This window comes from Solea senegalensis, linkage group LG10 (genome assembly GCF_019176455.1).
Source record: "Solea senegalensis isolate Sse05_10M linkage group LG10, IFAPA_SoseM_1, whole genome shotgun sequence".
In the NCBI taxonomy this organism is placed as follows: domain Eukaryota; kingdom Metazoa; phylum Chordata; class Actinopteri; order Pleuronectiformes; family Soleidae; genus Solea; species Solea senegalensis.
In genome coordinates, this window is record NC_058030.1 from 15,251,041 (window position 1) to 15,271,607 (window position 20,567).

General features: G+C 41.2%; 2 protein-coding genes across 9 annotated transcripts in view; one reads left to right on the forward strand and one right to left on the reverse strand.

Annotated features, from left to right (window-relative positions):
- Window positions 1-43: 43 nt before the first annotated feature.
- On the reverse strand, window positions 44-17,724 carry LOC122776474 (1-phosphatidylinositol 4,5-bisphosphate phosphodiesterase zeta-1-like). The gene is made up of 11 exons (XM_044037038.1): window positions 17,709-17,724; window positions 11,113-11,308; window positions 9,542-9,743; window positions 8,315-8,459; window positions 7,977-8,129; window positions 6,340-6,493; window positions 5,235-5,351; window positions 4,326-4,492; window positions 2,531-2,657; window positions 370-519; window positions 44-148 (listed from the first exon to the last, which is right to left on the reverse strand). The coding sequence occupies exons 2-11, from the start codon at window positions 11,300-11,302 to the stop codon at window positions 66-68; spliced, it is 1,488 nt and encodes a 495-aa protein (XP_043892973.1). The 5' UTR covers window positions 11,303-11,308; window positions 17,709-17,724; the 3' UTR covers window positions 44-65.
- Window positions 9,438-20,567, forward strand: part of LOC122776472 (pleckstrin homology domain-containing family A member 5-like) — a 92,731-nt gene continuing 81,601 nt past the window's right edge. For all 8 annotated transcript variants that reach the window (XM_044037028.1, XM_044037029.1, XM_044037030.1 and 5 more), the window contains exon 1: window positions 9,438-9,591. The gene's annotated coding sequence lies outside the window, so the exon portion shown is untranslated. The remainder of the gene's footprint in view (window positions 9,592-20,567) is intronic.

Genomic DNA, 20,567 nt, shown 5'->3' on the forward strand with positions numbered 1-20,567 from the left:
AGTGTGTGCGTGTGTGTGTGCGTGTGTGTGTGTGTGTGAGAGAGAGAAGAGTCTGATCTGTTTTTTTAGGAATACCAAACAAAGACAAAGAGGGAGGCTGGATCCAAGCTGCATCCATCTTGGGATCGGAGAGGAACCCAGCGATAGCCTGGAGGAGAAGAGAGGGGCATGAAAAATAAAAAGTATGTTTATTTGTTTTTAACAGATGCACATGAGTGTTTTTAGAGCTGGAGCACAGACCAACCTTCAGTAATGCTGACACAGTGGATGAAGGGAAATACAATAATGGTCACACACTGTCACCAGATGTAATTTAGCTTCTCCCTGTCTCTCTCTCTCTCGCTCTCTCTCTCTCTCTCTGTGACTCACCTTTCTTCAGGCTGGTGAAGGGCAGAGTGTACTGACCCACAAACTCATTGGTAAGAGGGCCGGTCTGATGTCGCACACAGAAGCGGATGAGGCAGAGCTGGGGGACACTGAGGCTGAAGTCCATGTTTGTGTTCCAGTGAGGAGTCAGAGCTGGAATGGTAATCAGAATTTAACTCTTGGAAGCATGACATCAAACTAAACTAAAGTGAGCTAGTGGGCTTTTGGGCCTTGTCAGGAGTCTCCAGCTATGGCGTTGTGATTGGTTCTACAAAAAAACAGTCATAAAATTTAAGTGGGCTTTCACAAAAGTGTCGCTGCTGTTGACTGAAATCATCAGCTGCACTTATGGGGCCCCATCTTGGCTCGGGGCCGATGGCAATTGCCTGCTTGTCTGTTGTAATGCAATACTCTGTCGATGGGTTTAGTGCCGAGAGTAAATATTTTATAACAATAATAATAATGATAATAATAATGGATCACATGACAACTTGGGTCACTTGTGTCCATGAAGCCACAGAAAACGATCACTCGACTCTGCAGACCAGAGCCAGGGCATTTTAGCATCTGTGGTTTGTTTACACCCCAAACTTTTACAGTTCTGGCTCAGTGACATTGCTCTCAGTGTAGCGATTCTGGCAGGAGTCGCTGTCTCTACTTCTTGTTTTCATAAAAGCATGAAATATCCCTGCCATGCAAACTGCTCCACAGCAGACAGCATACACAAGTTCACAACTAGCCGTGAATATCGTGGATATTTCTCAGGAGTTAATGGAGACCAGAAACAGAACAGGTGGCCAGAAGCAAGCTAGTTATTTATAATGTTACAAAGATTATCAGCAAAGTTTGCCATGTTGTTGTTGTGTTTGGAGCTCCTTTCTCCTCACAGTAAGTGACCAAACTATGTGAAAGTACACCGTACTTTATGCAGGTTTATATAACGACAAAACAGTTACACAAAAGTCTTTGTGCAGGGACCTGCAAACAGAGCTACCATCACTGAAACTCACCAATAAAGCTTATTAGAAACAGTGACGCTGCTGCTGCTGCTGCTGCTGCTGCTGCTGCTGCTGTATAGTCATGATGCAAACCTCAGTGACAGTGCTTAACATGATCCCAGGTTTGGCATCCCTGGTGATGACGGTGCATGGAAAGTGATAGTCGGGTTCAGGTTTGCGGTGGAGGGAGTAGAGATAACTAATGCATTATCTTTGCTGCAATTCAAAAGCAATTTCCCTCAAGTTTCTCTGTTACTTTCATTTGTATTCACACGCTACCTCGTCTGTTTCATAGTGTGAAATGTTTTGTTTTTTTTGTCCCTCTGCTCTGCACCATCCATGTCTTGTCACTATCCCCTCCGAAGCTCGCCCAGTGTTGTGTTCTTAAAATGCAGGCTCATCCTCCTTTAAGCCTTTGATTATGATTCAGCCTTAACAGCTGACGGATTATCTTCCTCACTCAGATTGTCTGACAATAGTTAGACGCTATAATGTTAGGAGCCAAAAGATCCTTTTAATACTCACTATGAACGAAAGCTACCTCTAATCATCGTGCACATTGGTGATGTGACACAGAGGTCATGTCCAGTGCTGGACAACTGGATCCACTTGGTGCATAAAAGTGAGCAGCCATTAATGTTTGCTCCATGTTTCCAGTCACAGTGATTTAGAGTATGACAGACTTGTCTTCAAAGGAAATGCACTTGTACATTCTGAAGAATTTCATCAGCAGCTTATCAGAAAGGAGTTGTGGGAATAAAAAATGGGAAGCTCACAGAAGTGAAGAGAAAACTCATCTATATAATTATATACTGATAAATGTTTCAGATGTGATTTGTAACTATTGATCTGTTGCATTGGTCTACATACATAATAACTCCCTGAACTAATTATTAATGACATTTCATTTGGAATTGTTGGGTGACGTTTATAATATGTAGAAAACATGGTTAACATGGTGCCACTTTAGCTCAGTGTCCCTGTGACCAAGTCCTGCTTTAATTATTAACTTGTTTTCTTTCCAACATCTGGTGTTGCAATTACAGCTCAGCTTTTAATGTGACAAACTGTCAAAGAAACAACTCAGAACAGAGCCGAGCCAGAGACGCTGGAGAGAGACTGTTTAAGTACGATGTACAACTTACACACCACACTGCAGTACTTACAATTGCTGCTGACTGTAGGTGTGCATTTCTTACAAGAGTCAGAGGGAATCCCATGGATCTCCACTCTGACAAAGGGGTCCAGAGCTTTGCCGCTCCTGGAAACAGGAAGGTTGGACCCGCTGATCACCTGCAAGTACCACACACACACACACACATGCGCGCGGAAGGAAGAGTCACACAAGGTAAGAATTAGTGACATCGAGAGGTGAGACAGCAGATTGTAATAAACAGAGTGCATCAGATAACCACAGTGGCACTCACACACCTTCATTTGCATAGTAACATTTTGCTTTAATATGAGAAACTCTTTGGCTACTTTTTAAGCGAGAACACACTGATGCAAACACTATTATGAGTCGTGTGTCCAATAAACCATCCTAAGTGTTTCACACCCAACCTTTAAACCAGGGATAAATGGTAAATATAAAGGAGAACGGACAAAAGAAGAATAGAGGACAGAGCTGTGATTACACCGGTGAGGAAAGACACGGGCTTATCTGCAGTCATCTCACACTGAGCCTTGCCTTCCCTTCCCCAGTCGTGATCAAAGACAAACCTGCTTGTACTTATCATGACATGCCCCGCTTGGCACTGATGGAGCTTTACAGTGTCCGGCCCAAAATTACAGTCCCTCTCCTCCTCTGCAGTCATGGTACAAAACAGTTTTATGCTAAACAGATTTGGTAAAAAAAAAAAAAAAGCTCAGGGGACAAATATTGTCTTCTTGAGCAAATGAATAGTTTATCTTTAAAAGTTGTCGACCCAAATTATGATTCAACGCTGGATTCCACTCAGTTAAGAGCAGACGCAGTGAGATCAAATAATACAGAGTGATGGTGTAAATAAATAAAATCAGATGTGGTTTTTTTATCCAGAGTATCCAGAAACCGAGCACAGGAGATAATCCCATGCAGTTGGCTGCGGTGGCTCATGTCACATTTTGTTCTGTAGTTAAGTGTCTGTACATCACCGTGAGTTGTTGTCCTGACGGAAGTGTGACTGACTTGTGGGTTTCCAGGGAACATTTACTGACTTTCTGTGAGCGATAGTGATTAACTTTGTGACTCTGCACCTTCACCCACAATATTAACACCAAAAGAAATTGGCATGGCCACACTCAACTCGAGGTTTGGTGAGTCAGCTTTTAAAGAAGATTTTTCAACAGAACAGTTCATCAGACTGATTCCAGCTCAGAGTAATTATGAAGGCTCTCCCGTCCTCCCTCCTCTGCAGCCATGAGTCTCATGTGAAGCTTCCAAATGTTGTATTTTCGTTACAAAGCCCCTGATACCCTTAAATCCCTTTAAATCCCACCAATATGTTCTGCACATTTCTAAACGATTGTGTCTCTGTAAACTGGACTCCTTCCGTGTGAGGCTGCATCTATAAAGATGCACTTTGATGTCATTTGTCACTGCATTCTCTACACTTTCATTCACTCCTGTTGACACTGCGTCACATGTGCAGCAGTTACTGTCTCCCCAGATACTTAAAATAATGAAAAAAAGGGATGATTTCTTATTTTGGAACCTGGCAGTGATTGCTGTAGATCACCCATTGCTCTCCTTTCTCTCTACTTTCTGAAGGAGATAATCTAATTAAATTCAGACTGCTGGTTCACACCATCTGACAGCGGAGTATTTATGGAGGCAAAGAGTGAAGTGAGCTTCACTTTACAGTGGCCTACATTGTGAGGCGTAGACACACATGCATATATAAGTCCTCTACCATTACACTTTAATCTATATAACAACCTTGAATGGATGATTTGGCTTTCATTGCTCCTTAGCTGTACCTTGAGTAGCAGTTGCGAGGGCATGCAACTGTTCTGGCAGCCAGGATCAAAGCCCTCATTGGACATGAGCGCTGATGGCTTCAAAATATACCCACAGCCCCCGTTGTCCTGGAAACGGCCATCATTAAGGTCCATGGGCAAACCCAGAGTCTGGAAATTGAGAGCCACTGCAGAAAAAAACAAACATGGGACAATGTTGTAACAATGAAAAGGAGGCGCTACAAAGCAGAGGCTGCCTCTATGTTCTTCTACAATGAAGTCAAATGTATATTTTCTGCCTTGTGAAGCAGTTGCTCTTTCAGGAGGAGGGAACTCAACTATGACGAGAATGTTTACACCACAGTGTCATATGTATTGCATCAGGGACGTCAATGACTGCAATGAGTGCACCACGTGTCCTGAGGTTTCCTGCAGTGCAAAGCTCTCTCGCTCTCTCTGTGTTGGTATGTGTGCTGCGTAACTGTGCCATGCTCGAAAGATGTTAATTATGTTTTAGGCTGCAATAACATACACAAATGTCGAACTCTGTACCGTTGCAATGCATCCTTTCCTTAACGTGCAGGGTGTAACCCTGCCTATCACCGATAGAGTGAGATTGGCACACCGACCCCCCCGTGACCCTCACGTGGAGGATAAAGCGGTAGAAGATGGATGGATGTCTTTTAAAGTTTAAGAGTTTTTAAAATACCTAATAAATGTCATAGGTTTTCATTGATCAGGGTTCATTTATCCCTCAATTTGTGTAGGTATTTACTCATAAGATTCAGTTAAAATGCTTTATCTAGTTTCCATATTATATAAACAACATACAGGACATTTGAAAACTTGGAAATATATATATATGAATGTGTTTGTGATTATGAATGTTCATTTGCTGTATCTGTGCACACAGTCCTTGCTCCGACTGACCGAGCTGTGAGCCGACGTTCCAGAAATCCTGAGGATTGTAGTTGGACGACAGCACCCTGGAGCCTGACGGGTAAATCCTGCTGAGGAATTTCTGGTTATGTTGCACAAAATCTGCACCTGAGAAAGTCGACACACACAGAAGAGTGAAAGGTCAGGAAGTGCAACGTTATTCAAAATGTAGAGTGAAAGCAAATGTTTAGTAGTTGTTTGCTTCAAAACTGTGACTGAAAGTGAATCCCAGAAATGGGATGAACAAGCTTCATGTAAATCATTTTAGTCAAAATCAGATTTTCACTCCTGAATAGTTTGTCACAGTCGCCGAGACTGTTCATGGTTTCCTGCCAATTTGAGCCGATTCTTTGTTCTTTGTGCCTGAAGGTTTCCATTTCTCTGCAGCACAAACAGGTTTCATTTTTCTACATCACACAGACGCACAGCAGCATGATGACAATTAACTGATTATCAGTTGAATCAAACCACCGTGGGCTCTTTTTACGTCCGCAACAGAAGGGAAATTGCTGGACTTGTGCTATTTTGCTTTATTACCAAAAAATGTACCCGCACTTTTACATCAGTCATGATAAATAAGCTTTTGCAATTATAAAGTTTATGGTCTTCAGTATAATTGTATTTTTTTGTATTACAAGAATATGGTCATATTATGGTAATAGGATCTTGTTTCAATAGTAATCGCCTGATAATAGCGTACATCCAGGTACATTTCAAGCATTTACCTGTGCTGTTATTGTATTGTTATTGTTATAATATCATCTCCTTAACACCACACTATTACCACTGTTATTACCAGGCTGGAAGATGCTATTACCATACTATGACCATATTATTAAGGTACTGTAATGCAGTACTTCTCAAATAGTGATTTATACAGGTTAGATGGGTGTGTTCCAACTACAGGTGGATCACACTACTCAGCCTACATCTACACCAGGGTGCTCAAGAGGAGCAATGTGGTTTTTGTCCTAGCTGTGGACCACTGGACCAGATCTATATACCCTTGCAAGGGTAGGTGGGTAAACAGCGCTATATTTCCAAATGCAACCTCTTATTTCCAGTTTTGAATCAGCAAAAGAGATTCTTTATTTACCTGTGGCTTTGGCTAGCTTCCGGGCTTTCTTCTCCGCCATAGACGTGTTCTCGTAGCAGTTCTGATTGTCCTTAGAGTAACTGAAGCTGACGAACTTGACAGACTGGGTGTATATGACCAGGTCGGACAGAGGTTTGGCCACCACCACCGTCTTCTACCCATCACATTTAAAACAAAGACAGCCGTCAACAACTTGCAACGGATAGTGTTTTGGAACTAAAGTTTTATCTCATTGTTATCATAAGAAAATCTCCATTGATGTTTCAAGCTGTACTTGCCCTGACTTACTTTTGACTTTGACCCTGCCTTTTTGGGAGACAAGACCTTTGATGTGGTCTGAAGATCCTGCTCCTCCTCCTCCTCCTCCTCCTCCTCATCATCGCCCTCATCTACATTCTCCTCTGCTTCTGTCCCTGATGCAGCTTCAGCCTCAAGGGGCTTTTGCTTTTTATACTTGATGAGGACTTTGTACCTCAAGTCCTGGCGTCAATAAATCAATTTAAAATGATAATTACATAAACACTTGTTTCTTAAAATGCAGAAACCAAAAAAAACCCTCTGAATTGTCCCTGATTCCATATCTTCCAACACGAAGAGCAAACCGCCCCTTCTATAATTAGTGTCACAAAGAACACATTCACAGCCTGACATCTTGTAGAAAAGGACAAAGCAGCAGGTGAACAAAACCTCGGCGTCACACACCTGCTGCTGTAGCTCCCTACTCTTTTTGGAGATAAGTAGTAATATGCACCACAGGAAGTCACGCTGCCCGTGTCACACTCACACTGGCAAAATATGTAAAATAAATATAGCTCTGCCAACATTAACAACCTGTAAGAGTCAATACAGTATGAAAATGACAAGCTTCAGAACTTCCTCTGGCTCTGCACTCTTTCATTTTTCATCCCCGTGCGACAAAATGATACAGTCTGCAGAGCTGGAGTAGAGGAGCTGTGTCTGTGCTGATGTTACTAAGGATGTATATGAGCTTCTTGAAGAGAGGTGTGCCTCCCTGTTGACAGTATAAAATGGTAATAACCTGATAATGGACTTTGGCTTAACCTAATCCAACAGAAACCCTGGATGATAGGTAAATATAGACACAGCAGCTGGGGTTTTCATCCTCCCTGTGCTGTAGTCATTGTGGGGTCTGAAGCTCAAATAAAGAGAAAAACATATGCATATCCTGGATAAAATATAAGGCACTTTCTTTTTGGTAAATTCCAAAGTAAAAGCCAGAGGCAGCAAAGAAACTCTTGGCAATTCATCCACAGAGTTCTTGTCATATTCAATTCACTAGAGTGACTTTCAGGCCGGTTCAGTCATGGGCTGAGGTAGATGTTTTCAGGCTGTCAAATCTAAAGTAACAATCATCTCAAGTGCCTCAACGTGTTTAAAATGATGGACCAGCAACATCACATTAGAGTATGTTGATCTCCGGGAGACCACGTCCCAGGGGAAGATAGAAGCCTCAGAATGAGACTAATGAGGCGCTCTGTGGTGATGAAAAGATTTCATTGTCTTCCTGTTTCCCATACATACAAACTCTGTCACCTGCACTGCCTCCACTAACACACTAACACTAGTTTAAGATTAACCATTTAGATTACCAGGCACACATTCCTTTTAAGTCTTACATTTGGGCTCGGGAGGTCTCCAGTGGTCAAATGATCCAAGGGATTTCTCAGCAGCTTCTCCCCCAGGATAGAGACGAGGTACTGGGCCATGACCTCTTGCTGCTCCTGCGAGCAATGGTTTTCCAATGACAGTATCACTGGGTAAGCAGACATCTGTCGAGAAATGATCACGCATGAAACGACAAGTCAGAATAATTCAACTTTCAACAAAGTGGCAGCGTCCTCACTGCCCATAGAGAATTCACAGATGCTATTGATCAGAGTAGATACAGCTCAGTATCGTTGGGATGCTTAAGATTCATGCCTGGGTTGCAAGATTCTGCTGTGTATGACGTTACCTCAAAGGCATGTTGCTCCACAGTTTGGACGACATCCTTAAAGAGTATCTTTGTGGTCAGGGTATGACCATGGTAGACTAAAGGCTCCATATCTGGCCCATCCCAGCAGTCAATCTCCAGACAGCGACAGGCTTTCCTCAGAGCACTGTTTCACACACACACACACACACACACACACAGCTGTGATGAGGTTGTGACATATACTCATATTGAACTGCGTGAGAAAGATAAAGACGACGTGATGTTTGATATTTTCAGCCTTGATATTTTAAGATTACTCACAAGCCCACCCTGAATCCAATCCAATCCAACCGTATTTGTAAAGCACTTTAAAACAACCACAGTGAACACAGAAGAATAAATAAAAGGCATAATAAATGAAAGGATTAACGGCACACAAGAGGCGATAAGACACATCTAAAACAACTAAAAATAAATGAAAAAACATAAAAACGTGGATTAAAAACCACATAATAACATGTATGAGACAAATAATATCAATGTCAATCCCCTATTCCAACAGCTTTCTCCCTCTCACTGGATCTGGATCCTGTCCTGACATTTCTAATATGTTCAGGTGTGTTGTGTGTTGTGTCTTGACCTTACAGGATATTGTTTTCCGCGAAGAGGTGTGAAAAATAATCACTGCACAATGATCTTCATGCAACTCTGATAGTTACAGTATATCGCCATCATGCTTTCGATATTCTCACTTTGATATGATTGTGTTTTTACTTTCTTCATTTTCCATCAGCGACTTGGAGGATTTTCTAAAGCCGTCTCCTGCTCCTTCCACTGTGTTGTCTTCTCGAAATACTCCTTCATTATCGAAGTGAACCAGAGCTTCCAGGCCTCTGGTTTTGGAGTGTTCCACTCTCGCGGCCGACCAGGACGCTCAGCACTTTCACAGTGAGTACATACAGCACTTCTGCTGCCATCAGCCCCTTTCATAATCACCCCCATTGTCCCATAAAGAGACCACAGCAATTTTACTGTCTGCCTCAGCATACGACTGGGTCAATGAAAGAAGAGGAAAAGAGATTATCTGGATACCACACACACATGCAGTTTTGGAAAAGAGACCTTATAGCGATCGGATCATTTTAGGTCAGTGTCAGAACTACATTTAAACATTTGACCTCGGCAACATGATTTAACGGGCTACTTTGTAAATGTGAAGCTGCGTCTAACCGTAGAGCATCCACTGTACATACTGAACTTCCTTACATAACGTAAGCATCCAGGTGGCTTTTTCCTACGAGCTGATCTCTGGTCAGGTAGGTATTGTGTGATGAGGAAATGAAGTAACTGGTGAGAGGCTGATCCATGTCCTGGTAGACTGACGTGTGGGCCTGGTTGAAGATGCAGCAGTCTTTGGACTCCATGTATCTGAGGAATCCCTCAAATGTCATGGAGTTATTTTCTCTGGCTGGAGGTAAAGGAAGAAACACAAATACAGTCATCATTTTTTTTTCTTTTTTTTTTGTTAACCAACTGCAAAAGCAGACTTGGGAATAGACATTGTGTTTTTTGCCATAATAATACAAATTTAGAGAGATATTTAGAGCAGGGACATGCAGGGGCACAATGAATGTACAAAATAGAATCCGAGCTAAAACCTGAAGGGTTGCTAAGGTTACTAAGTGAACAGCCGGACAGTAGCACAGGCTGACCTCAGTCTTGTCTACTGGTTATGACTTGAGTTGTAAGATGATCTCAGTCATCACAATTAGTAATTATTAATTTTAGTCGTAGAAATAGTATTACTAGAAATAGTAGAAGTAGTTCAGTAAAAGTAAAAAGAACTATGGTCTCTATATGACGATACATAATTAGAAACTGTTGCTGTACGAAAATCCAAGTGATAACATTTGAAATAAAGCTTACTTTTTTTCACAAGTCATAAGAAGGAAACGGTAACACCTTAGATAAGGGATCACATATTCACTATTAACTAGGTGCTCACTAACATGCATAAACAGCACACTAGCCCTTTATTATTTATTTATTAGCACGTATTAACACCTTATTCTACATAACCTTATTCTACCTCTATTATGACATGAATTAAGATTTTTCCTGATTAAGGTGTTAATACGTGCTTAATAATTACTAATAAAGGTCTGGTATGCTACTTACATGAATGTGAAACTTATATTATGTAAATATGTGTTCCCTAATCTAAAGTGTTACCAAGGAAATGTATATGTTTAATTGATAATACTGAAATCATTTCCCACTTCCCAGGTGCCCAGTAGTCCATGAAAAAATAATCTAAAATGTTGTAAATAGTCATGGTTGACTGAACCAAGACGCAGCTTGTGGACCTGCTTTTACATTCTGCAGATTATTAGCTATGTTTTGAAAGTTTTAGGAAAAATACTCCCTCGTCAACCCCTGAGCCTGAGAATAAAATATATATTATGTAATATTGTAACAGGTGCTGCATGAGGTCAACTCTGCTCCTCAAAACACCTCTTACTCAATAACTAAAGTATGGAGTTGTCCTGTATTTGTGTTTGTGATGGTATGTTATAAGGATCTCACTGTACACTGGGCCCTAGACAACCTCTCACACGAGACAATTATTGTGACTCATCCTTCAATGTTTCTGTTGTCATTTCAAACCCCTGCTTCTTTGATTACAGAACATCACTTTGTCAAACAGACATGGAGCTTAACTTTTGTTTTAACTAAATTAATAGAGATTGCCTTCCATTTTAAATGAGCAGCTGGCAAGTCTGACATGGCGCACACACACACACACACACACACAGTTCCTTCACTCGTTCACTCACCTGTCTCATCAATCTCGTATCTGTCAATCAAACTGATTGTTGTCTCCACGTTTGCTGTGTGCTCATGCTGCTCTTTGCGAAGGAACGTCTGAAGGGAATCAGCAGACAGGATTGGCTCAGCTGAGGCATATCTCTGGTACAGTTGCTGGATTTCAGCTCTCCTAGAGGTGGAGGCCTCCCTTTTCTTCATCTTGCCCTGCACACAATCACTACGGCCTCTTAATCCTTGTCACTGAGACGAACAACCATTCACCCTTCACATTGACACCGACAGCGAGTGTCTTTTTAAGCCCTGCATTAACCTCTGCACGTTCTTGTACTGTGTGAGGAAACCAGAGAAAACGCACACGCTCATGAGGAGAACAGTGCTGTGTTGCTATGTCACCGTGTGGCCTGTTATATGCAAAGCTTGTATTTTTTTTTTAGGTATAGATGGAAGGCTGTTTGCGATATGGGAAATACTGAATAGAAATACCAAGGCTGGCATATATATGCGAGCATTTACCTGAGCTCCCTTAAAAGACTTAAAGACTTATTTATTTTATCTCTGCATGAGGGCAAACACTCGGGAAGTCGTTTTTCACTTTGCATCAGTTGCATCCACCCTGTAATGCTCTACCTCTCTCCTCTCGCTCTGTTTCTTCTGTCAAATGTTTGGCTTTTCTCATTTTTAGTTCCTCTCCACTTTTTGTCATTCCTCTCAGACTGTGAGACAAAAGAGTCTGTGACTTCCTCTGGCTTTGTGTGGGTCTCTCTCTCTCCCTCTCTCCCTCTCTCTCCTTCAGTACCTTTCATCTCTCTGTTCTGCAGCCCTTCACATTTCAGATACTGTGTCTAAGCCAGGGCTGCTCGGGAACCCCGCAGTGTGCCGGGGCGCCTGCTGCATCTGCTACCACAGTGTGAGCAAAACAAAGCAACCGGCTCTGCTATGATCTTCATTAATGTTTTACGCACGCTCACAGTGGATGTATCTCAACCATGTGAATCAAGTGTCTAAAACAACTAAGAGCTGATCGTTCATCATAGAAACGAGGCAGTGCATGAATGCCAACTACTGTGAGCTGTGATAATGAACTTTGAACTGTGATTAAGAACTTGGAACTGTGGAGGGCAGTGTGCAGCCTGCCAGAAGTTATTAGAAGGATTTTCCACTCCAACGTAGCGTATTGAGCTGAAAATACCACAAGAAATTAAACCAACAACCTACCGTAGATACTCTTGTAAAGCACGGAAAACGAGAACATGTGCATTACCCCAGAAAATTCACTTGGGGACGCTGAATGAATGAGTGAGGTGATTTACTCAAGCTGTTACCTTTCAAGTGTGTCCTACCTATCTTGCCTGCCTTTGATCTGCCTAATCACTTCATGTCCTAGAGTTGCAAAAAAAAAGTCAAATAGTAACATAATAAATCGTATTTGTGGGATAATTTCTCCCACTGTATGAGCAATCATTTCAAAATAGTAGCCAAAGTGTACGGTCATTTCGGCCAAACCTTGTTTGTGATTTGAGAGCAATTAACCTATCCCTATCAACACGCTGGTTAGTTTTACTTCAGCAAATGGTAAAAGCAGATTTTTGTTTTTGAGTTTTTCTAAATTCTGTATTTCCCATCTGGCAACACTGAATAGTATAAACATCTGAATAAGATTCATAGTACAGCTTATGATGCAAGTATGAATTGCGTGTATGAATTGTTGAAATTAGTTGAAAATGGTCCCCACTAGTTGTGTTTTGGTGGGGATGGTAAACACTGCTTTGCACACTGGTGCAGATAATAATCGAAAAGGAAAAAAAAAGAAATCAATCAAGCATTTATTAATTAAATCATTTGAAAATCCAACTGTTGCCCACATTCCTTGCTTGTGATGTCGTGCAAACATCAAGCAAACAAATGCAGTCAGTCAACAGAGCACCTGAGACTGATTTTACTGGAATAAAGTTCACATTCTACAATAAAACCCAAAGCCACAGTGGATGAAATAGTGAGTTCAGAATAAAAATAAAGCTGCCCAAGAGTCAGTGACGGCTGGACAAATTATCCACTGATTCTAAGGCAGTTTTTTCAGCAACTTTGACAAGTGCTTCCTCTCTGGTTATTCTTGTAAATCTGACTATTATTGGTGTGGATCACTGGTGCACAACTATAGTTACTGGAGAGTCATATTCCGGTTGAGTCATTCGTGTCTACTGGGCTGTGATGGTTTTGGCCTTGTCAGAAGCAGTGAGCATACACGTTTGATGTGATAATTCCCAGGCAGTGAACACGGAGCCCTGTATATGGCCCCCTTGTCTCTGCATCACTGCACCTCTCTGCCCACAGTAAGTTACCTGATAGCTCTGTATGTTTTTGTGCATGTTGTAACTCTGCTGATGAATGAAATAATTCTTGGTGTTCACTTTGTCACATTATAAGGAGCAGACTAGAGATGCTGATTTTGCCTTTTTTGAGCTGTGACTTGAATGTATGGGTGGTGGGGGTGGGGGGTGTATTATCCAACAGCTCATTTGACATTCATTCATTGGCCCATTGCAGTTTGGAGTCGGGGAGCAGCAGAGTGCCAGTGGTGATGCTTGATGTCAGCGGAGAAAAAAACAAACCCTGCAAACCTGGAGAGCTATGAAACAATCAAAGTCTGACGTAGCCAAATATAGGACTTTTCATTGACCGCTAACTGCTTTAGCCAAATATCTCCAGGACAAAACAACTGTAAGAGTTCACTCATCTTGAACTACAGAAAAGTTGAAAAGAGGTGACGGCATGTGAAGTAAAGGAGTTTGAAGCTTCAGGAGACCAAATATTCTTCATCTAAAAGTAGAAACTGTTATCATGCAGTAGTTTGAGCTTTAGTATTTTTGCATTAGCTGTTTACAGATGTTGGTTCTATTTGAAAAAAACAAACACCATCAATGTTATGCTTACAAATAAACTCAACCTCTTTTATTCAAATAAATACAAGAGGTTGAGTTGTGGAAAGAGATGAGTCTTCAAGAGTTTCTCGATTCTGCTGACAGTAGCATTAGGGGCCTTGTTTCACTGTCGGTGAGTCATGAAAACATGTGGACTGAGGTTACCTTGTGCGCAAAGAGATCAGAGTGAAACAGCGCTTACTAGTGGAGCACAGTGGTCGAGAAGGAGCATAAGCCTGAATAGGAGAGTGTGTGGGTGCAGACCCAGAGGTCACTCAATGGTCAAAGTGATGGTCAATCGCTTTGAATTTAGTTCAGTGGATTCAGTGGAGGTTAATGAGCAACATGAGTGACATGTACCATTTTAGGTCGGTTAAAGACCAGTCAGGCAGCTGCATATAAACACAAAATGTTGGAAGACAAGACTGTTGTAAAGTTAAATGGACGTAACACACACACACACACACACACACACACACACACACTACATGCTGGCAGTTTATTGGCAGCTGGTTGAGGAAGATAATAATGATGGACTCATTATAATGAATGGATTGCTTTATGTTCTGGATCTGTCGACTTCACTCCTCCTTAAAGTTCAAGCAGAACTTTGTCATAAGAAAAATCATTTCTGAGAAATCATTGACTGAAAGTTCAGCTGCTTAGTATTCTTGCTACTCCATTCTGGAGATTTTGTGAAAGCCCTGAATAAGTGGCCATCTGTTAGAGAAGATGACCGTCCAGCAGCATGCTGCTGAGACATCAGAGTCATCATTCTCTGACAATGCTCGTGTGCTGCTTACAAGGGAAATCAGTGGGTTAAGCGGCAGGCAGAGATGTTATTCAGCTCATGATGATACAGATATAGATCCATCCTGGAATGTGTCATGCGGATGATACACACACACACATACAGTGTGTGCAAGGGCATACATGTTGAGGCAGGTAGTTCATGTCCAGCACACGCCTCCAAAACAAATATTACACAAAACCAGTTTGACAGAAGAAAAAGAAAATCAGGGATCTTAAAGAACAATACTTCTCTTTCTGTCTGTTCGCGTTTCTTTAAAGTGAGTTGACGAAGCTGACTGTTTTATACGTTATTGTGTTTTTTTTGTCATTATGAACTTATAGGAAAAAGGATCTGAAGTTACCTAAAGCTAAAAAACATTTCCAAGCCAGAGGAGAGTGTCCAATTCTAGCATTATTGTCTTAACATTTGCTGACTTTTGTAATTAACATAAATGTTCACATTGTTATCCTCCTCGTTATAATAAGCCATCCTCTCTTCATTAGACAGTTTATTATTTGCTAACACACATTGATCAATAATTAAACCAGCATTACCTACATGCATCTCACTTCCACAACTCACATCATCAAAACACTTCATACACGTCAAAGAATTGAATTTTCTTTTGTAAGAAAGCTATGAAAAATGATCCATCGCTTGGTTCACACAGACATCTGTTTCACTGTGTGAAGCGTTTGGCACTAAAAAAATAATGTAATACTGTATGAAATGGAAGCATGAGACAGCTCATAATCTTGTTTAATAAGGTTGTATTTAATGAGGATTCGTTTAAAGTTTTGCACAACCTTTCTGGGCACTTAATTTGGGGTTTTAGTGTAATAACTAAAATTTCTATGCAGCGGCAGGGCATAATGAAGTGACAGAGTCCCACAATGTAGGTCATTCATAATGTAGTTTTTGATGAATCCCTAATATATATATATAATAAGAGAGAGACACATCAGGGGCTATAATTGGCCGTCCAGTGACAATATGTCATTTTGGAGTTCATTATCATGATTCTGACCAGGTCAAGACAGCATAACGCAAGGCTTTCTTTTATATTGTGCCAGTTTTGTGTGTTCAAATTGTACATATACGTAATATAAAGTCAAAGGTTTGCTTACAGCTACAGCTAATAGTCCATTTGATTATCATAACAGCAGCTTGAAGCTCTGTCAGTAAACTCCCTTGAGAGCATCTCATTTATTCAAGAATGAGATATTTATGGCATATGAAAAATTACTGGAAATATCAAAGACATGTGCATACATTTTATAGTGTGAATATTGTGACTGAAATATTTAACAGCATTATGATCCCAATACTTGTTGTGATCGTAAAAACCTCTCACTGCAGCATACTTAAATAATTCAATTTTCATTGAACTCACTACCTCTATTTTTTTATAAGGGATGTTTCACAGCCATGTGAATTATTTATCATCACATTTGGTTATGATTTCATCTCTTTTAACTGTTGTGACTGTTGCATCAGAGAGTATCTCCTGTGTCAGGGAACATCTACTTGCAACTGGTAAATTTAGCAGCGGAGAATTACATGACGTCACGTGTGCAGGTGCAATCCCTCCAGGTCATCAACTTAATGCAGCAGTAATCAGCATTGTTTTTTTTTAAATGTACTTTCCCTCTCACTCACTGAATTTGTTTACTTGAGGAAACAATACTGACGATACATCTATGTCCATTTACAAGAACATTTAGACCTTGTAACTGTGCGCTCCTGTTGTCAGTTCACAGAATAATCCTGACCACCTGCTCTCCTGCCCACAGTCTAAAAAAAGCATGTAATTGCAGGCACCTGCCTCATTATTTGTAGTTGGGGTGGCAGATTAGTGTTTGTTCAGAGGAAATAATATTTTTAATCATCAAAGTAAGTAAAGTAGTCCATGGATTCAAATTGATTGGACTTCATAACTGAGGTTATCAACACAAGCCATTTGTAAACAAAACTCTTCTGTCTGTGGAATTTTAAATTCAGTGGTCTCAACATTTCCTGTTTATATAGATCATAAAATGTGTATTTTAAAAATGGACAGTCTTTTGGTTCAAGAAATGAAGCCAAGGAAGTATAATGGAAGTAGGACGGAAGTAGGACGGAAGTATGATGGAAATATGACAGAAGTAGGATGACAGTAGGATGGAAGTAGGACGGAAGTATACTGGAAATATGACAGAAGTAGGACAGAAATATGATGATAGTAAGATGGAAGTAGGACAGAAGTATGAAGGAAGCATGATGGAAATATGAAGGAAGGATGTTGGAAGTAGGATAAAAGTAGGATGGAAGTATGACAGAAGTAAGATGGAAGTAGGACGGAAGTAGGACAGAAGTAGGATGGAAGTATGATGGAGTTGCCACCTGCAGCAGTTGGCGATGGACTGGCAACTTATTTCTACCCTGCCCTTTCACCCTATGTCAGCTGGGATTGGCTCCAGTGGCCCCACACTGTGGGGGATAACTCCTCCTCTGACCACTGGGACCAAGATAAGCTCTGCCATCCTGACTCTAAGTTTGCTCATTTAGGAGGTTGTGCTGAATAATCAGTTGCTTGGCAACATCTGGCAGGGACATGATTTATGGCAAACAGTGTAAGCACCTGTTATGCTGAGGCAAGAATGGGTGGAGGCTGAGTCACTGTGCAGCCAAAAAGCCCAGGCACTCTCACACTGATAATATCTGGCAGCAAAATCAAATTTGACTGGGACATCCGTGCATTTATGTCAATCATGCACTGGATTTGAGCCAATGATTGGGTTCCTCATACTCCATTTACATTTTTGGTCACCAGCATCATTTCATTTAAATGTTGGAATGCCCATCGTGGACAAATTAGTAACATTAAGTAAAGCCACAAAGCCTCAAAACTCACATCTTTCCAGGACGCACCTTGGTTCCCCACCAATCCTCGAGTAGTGTGCACATGCGGGCAGGGATGTGGCAATCATCCAGGGAATCTTGTTGTCCCCTATCTTTCCGACTGTTGGCATGTGTCTGCAAAAGAAAAAAGAGAAGATCTGTCTGTGCCCTTTCAATGGCACTGGGCCGGACTCATTCCAAACACTAGGCTCTTCACCAGCTGTTTTGACATTTCTGTCATCTCAGACGACCTTCAGAGTGACACGAAATATATCAGGTGATCCCAACATCTACTTCTTGTTTCTAAATTTAACTTGGTATCGATACAGAATTTGGGCGCATGTATCACTTTGCTCATGTCTAAATTTACATTTCTTGTTTTCTCTCTCTCGCCTAGATTTCACACTACAGTCTGCCACAGTGAGCTAAGAGCAACTCCTTCATCACAGCTCACTAAATAAATCAGGAATCCATTAATTGCATTTCGCAGCAGTCGTGATCTGCAAATTAGGAATCAAGGGACTCATTTTGTGTACAGCACTATAATTGCATTGTAGTACTCACAAATGCAGTTATTCAAATCCTCCTCTAATCCTTAGCCAGGTTTTGCCCCTGTCTATTGCAACACTTTTTTTCCAGAAGGGACACACTCATTTCTCATGTGTCAGTTTGAGTCAGTCAAGAAGAGGAGATAAAGTGAGCAATGATGATGATGATGATGATGATTTCCAAAGTACAGCAAAGTAATCCATGGGAAATCTGACACAGTCTTAGTTCAACATGTTGTGTCAATGGATTTCATTTTTCCGGAAGTCATGATTAAGATTCGTCATGAGTGGGTGGTTATCAACACCTGGTCACAAGATTTATTCATAGAAAGCGTTCTATGTGTAAGAAGCAGGCAGTAAATATTCACTTGGCTTTAGAAAAAAGAAAAATCGATCCCCTCGACTGACTCTGGTTTCTTTAAAACGTTGAATGTAAAAGTAGAAGATAAATAATTCTGCCGTTTATGGCATATCTCATTTTCCATAAAGCAAGGATTGGCCTGAGAGTAAATGTGACACGACGCACATGTGAATATAAAGTGTAAAAAAGAGCAGGTGAAACACTGGTGAATGAATTATATGAACCATTTTTATAAGTCTGTGAGGCTTAAGAAAGGATTCACATGTCACCACCCTGTCAGCCGTCCACTCAAGGTTACTTCATAGGTATTCTGGCTTCGGTTTTATTTATTTTTTTTCTGCTGAGCACAGCAACTGAACGTGAACCAGCCACTGATTCACTGTCAGCCTCCAACATGCATGAGGAGTGAGAGCAGCACAGGGAGGAGGTTTCGAGATGGATGGTGGCGAGGATAAAAAGGGGGATAACTGTCCATGCAAGCTTCGACAAGTCCTCTGGCGGAGTCACTGTCTGTCTTCAGTTGTGTGTTTGTGTTGACATTTGTGATGATCCAAATCTGTGCATATCTGCTTTTGTATATCTGTCTGTCTGTGCGTTTCCCTTTGAACCTTTGGGTTTTTTTTTTGCACATGTAGTACAATGTCTTTTTTACGCACCACGCCATGTGCACCCTGCTGACATCTCTCCCTCTCTCTTGCTCCTCTCCCTGCAGGAGGTCAAATGTGCAGCATCTCATCAACCCGACCGTATTCAAGATAAGTGTGCAATCGATACTTATTGATTAGTGAAGCTGTCACAAGAAAAACCCCCGTTTCCCCTGCCTGCTTTGCCTCAGCGTCTCCGCACAGGAAGCAGATGGCTCAGCTTACTCGATGTTTTCCTCCACACGGGACATGTTTAGTGGCCCAGACACAACCACTCCACAGGACTCAGCTGCGTCTCACTGTCTGACAAATTTAGTCTCATATGCCGTCACAGACATACTGTGGCACAATAAAATGTTGTAATTCTCAGGAATATTCGGAGATGAAACACTTCAGAATGCTGTTTTTTATTTTCACCCTTTTGTTCTGATGTTGGGTGAGTACAAACCCATTTTTTTCACTTCTGTGTGATGTGCAGCAAAAGCCTTGGCGGTGATATACTACCTTGATGTTTACTGGGCCTCGATGAGTAAGGAAATGAGATCAGATTCTTCACAATCCATCACTCCCACTCGTCGATTCAGAGCTAATTTAGTGCCCCGGCCCTTTTACTGTTGCTGACACTAGTCGTCTTGTCACGTAGATCAACTATATATTTAGTTTCCCACAGAGGAAAAGCCCCACAGTGTGGGCAGAGACCAACAATCAAGGTATGAGATAAAAGAAGAGCTAATATAATACAGTGAATGCAGATATTTCAAGCTCAGAATTAAATCGAGGGATATAGACCCTATGCCGCTCATTCATCCTGGTGTAATGTGCTAAAGTGGGCGTAATATTAAGAGGCAGCTCAAGGGTGTTAAAAGTAAACAAGCAAACAATGTATTTGTACTCTACAGTATTTATAGATTAATATTTAGGGATCCAAAGAAAACAGTGACCTCACTGCGGCTAAATATGTGTGGAATCAGAGGTGACGCTGACTCGGCACAATGTGCAATCTGCCACACCAGTTGGCTTGTGCACCAGAAAAAAGCAAGACACTCAACACAAAATGTGTTTTCATTCAATGATTCTGCGTTCAATAATCCATTAAAGGCTAAAATAAGTCTCAGAATGAGGAAACTTTCCTTTGTTTCACACACATTACTAAACTCATCTAATTAAAACATTTTGAAACACCTACAGTGACCTACAGTGACTCGTGAATGCTCTGTTTTGCTTGGGTTGTTTTATCAGCCTGCAGTAAAAGTCTGAGCCTCCTTTGTGGTAGAACATGTCAACAGAACATGATGAGTTGTATGGTGTCTGGCTGTATC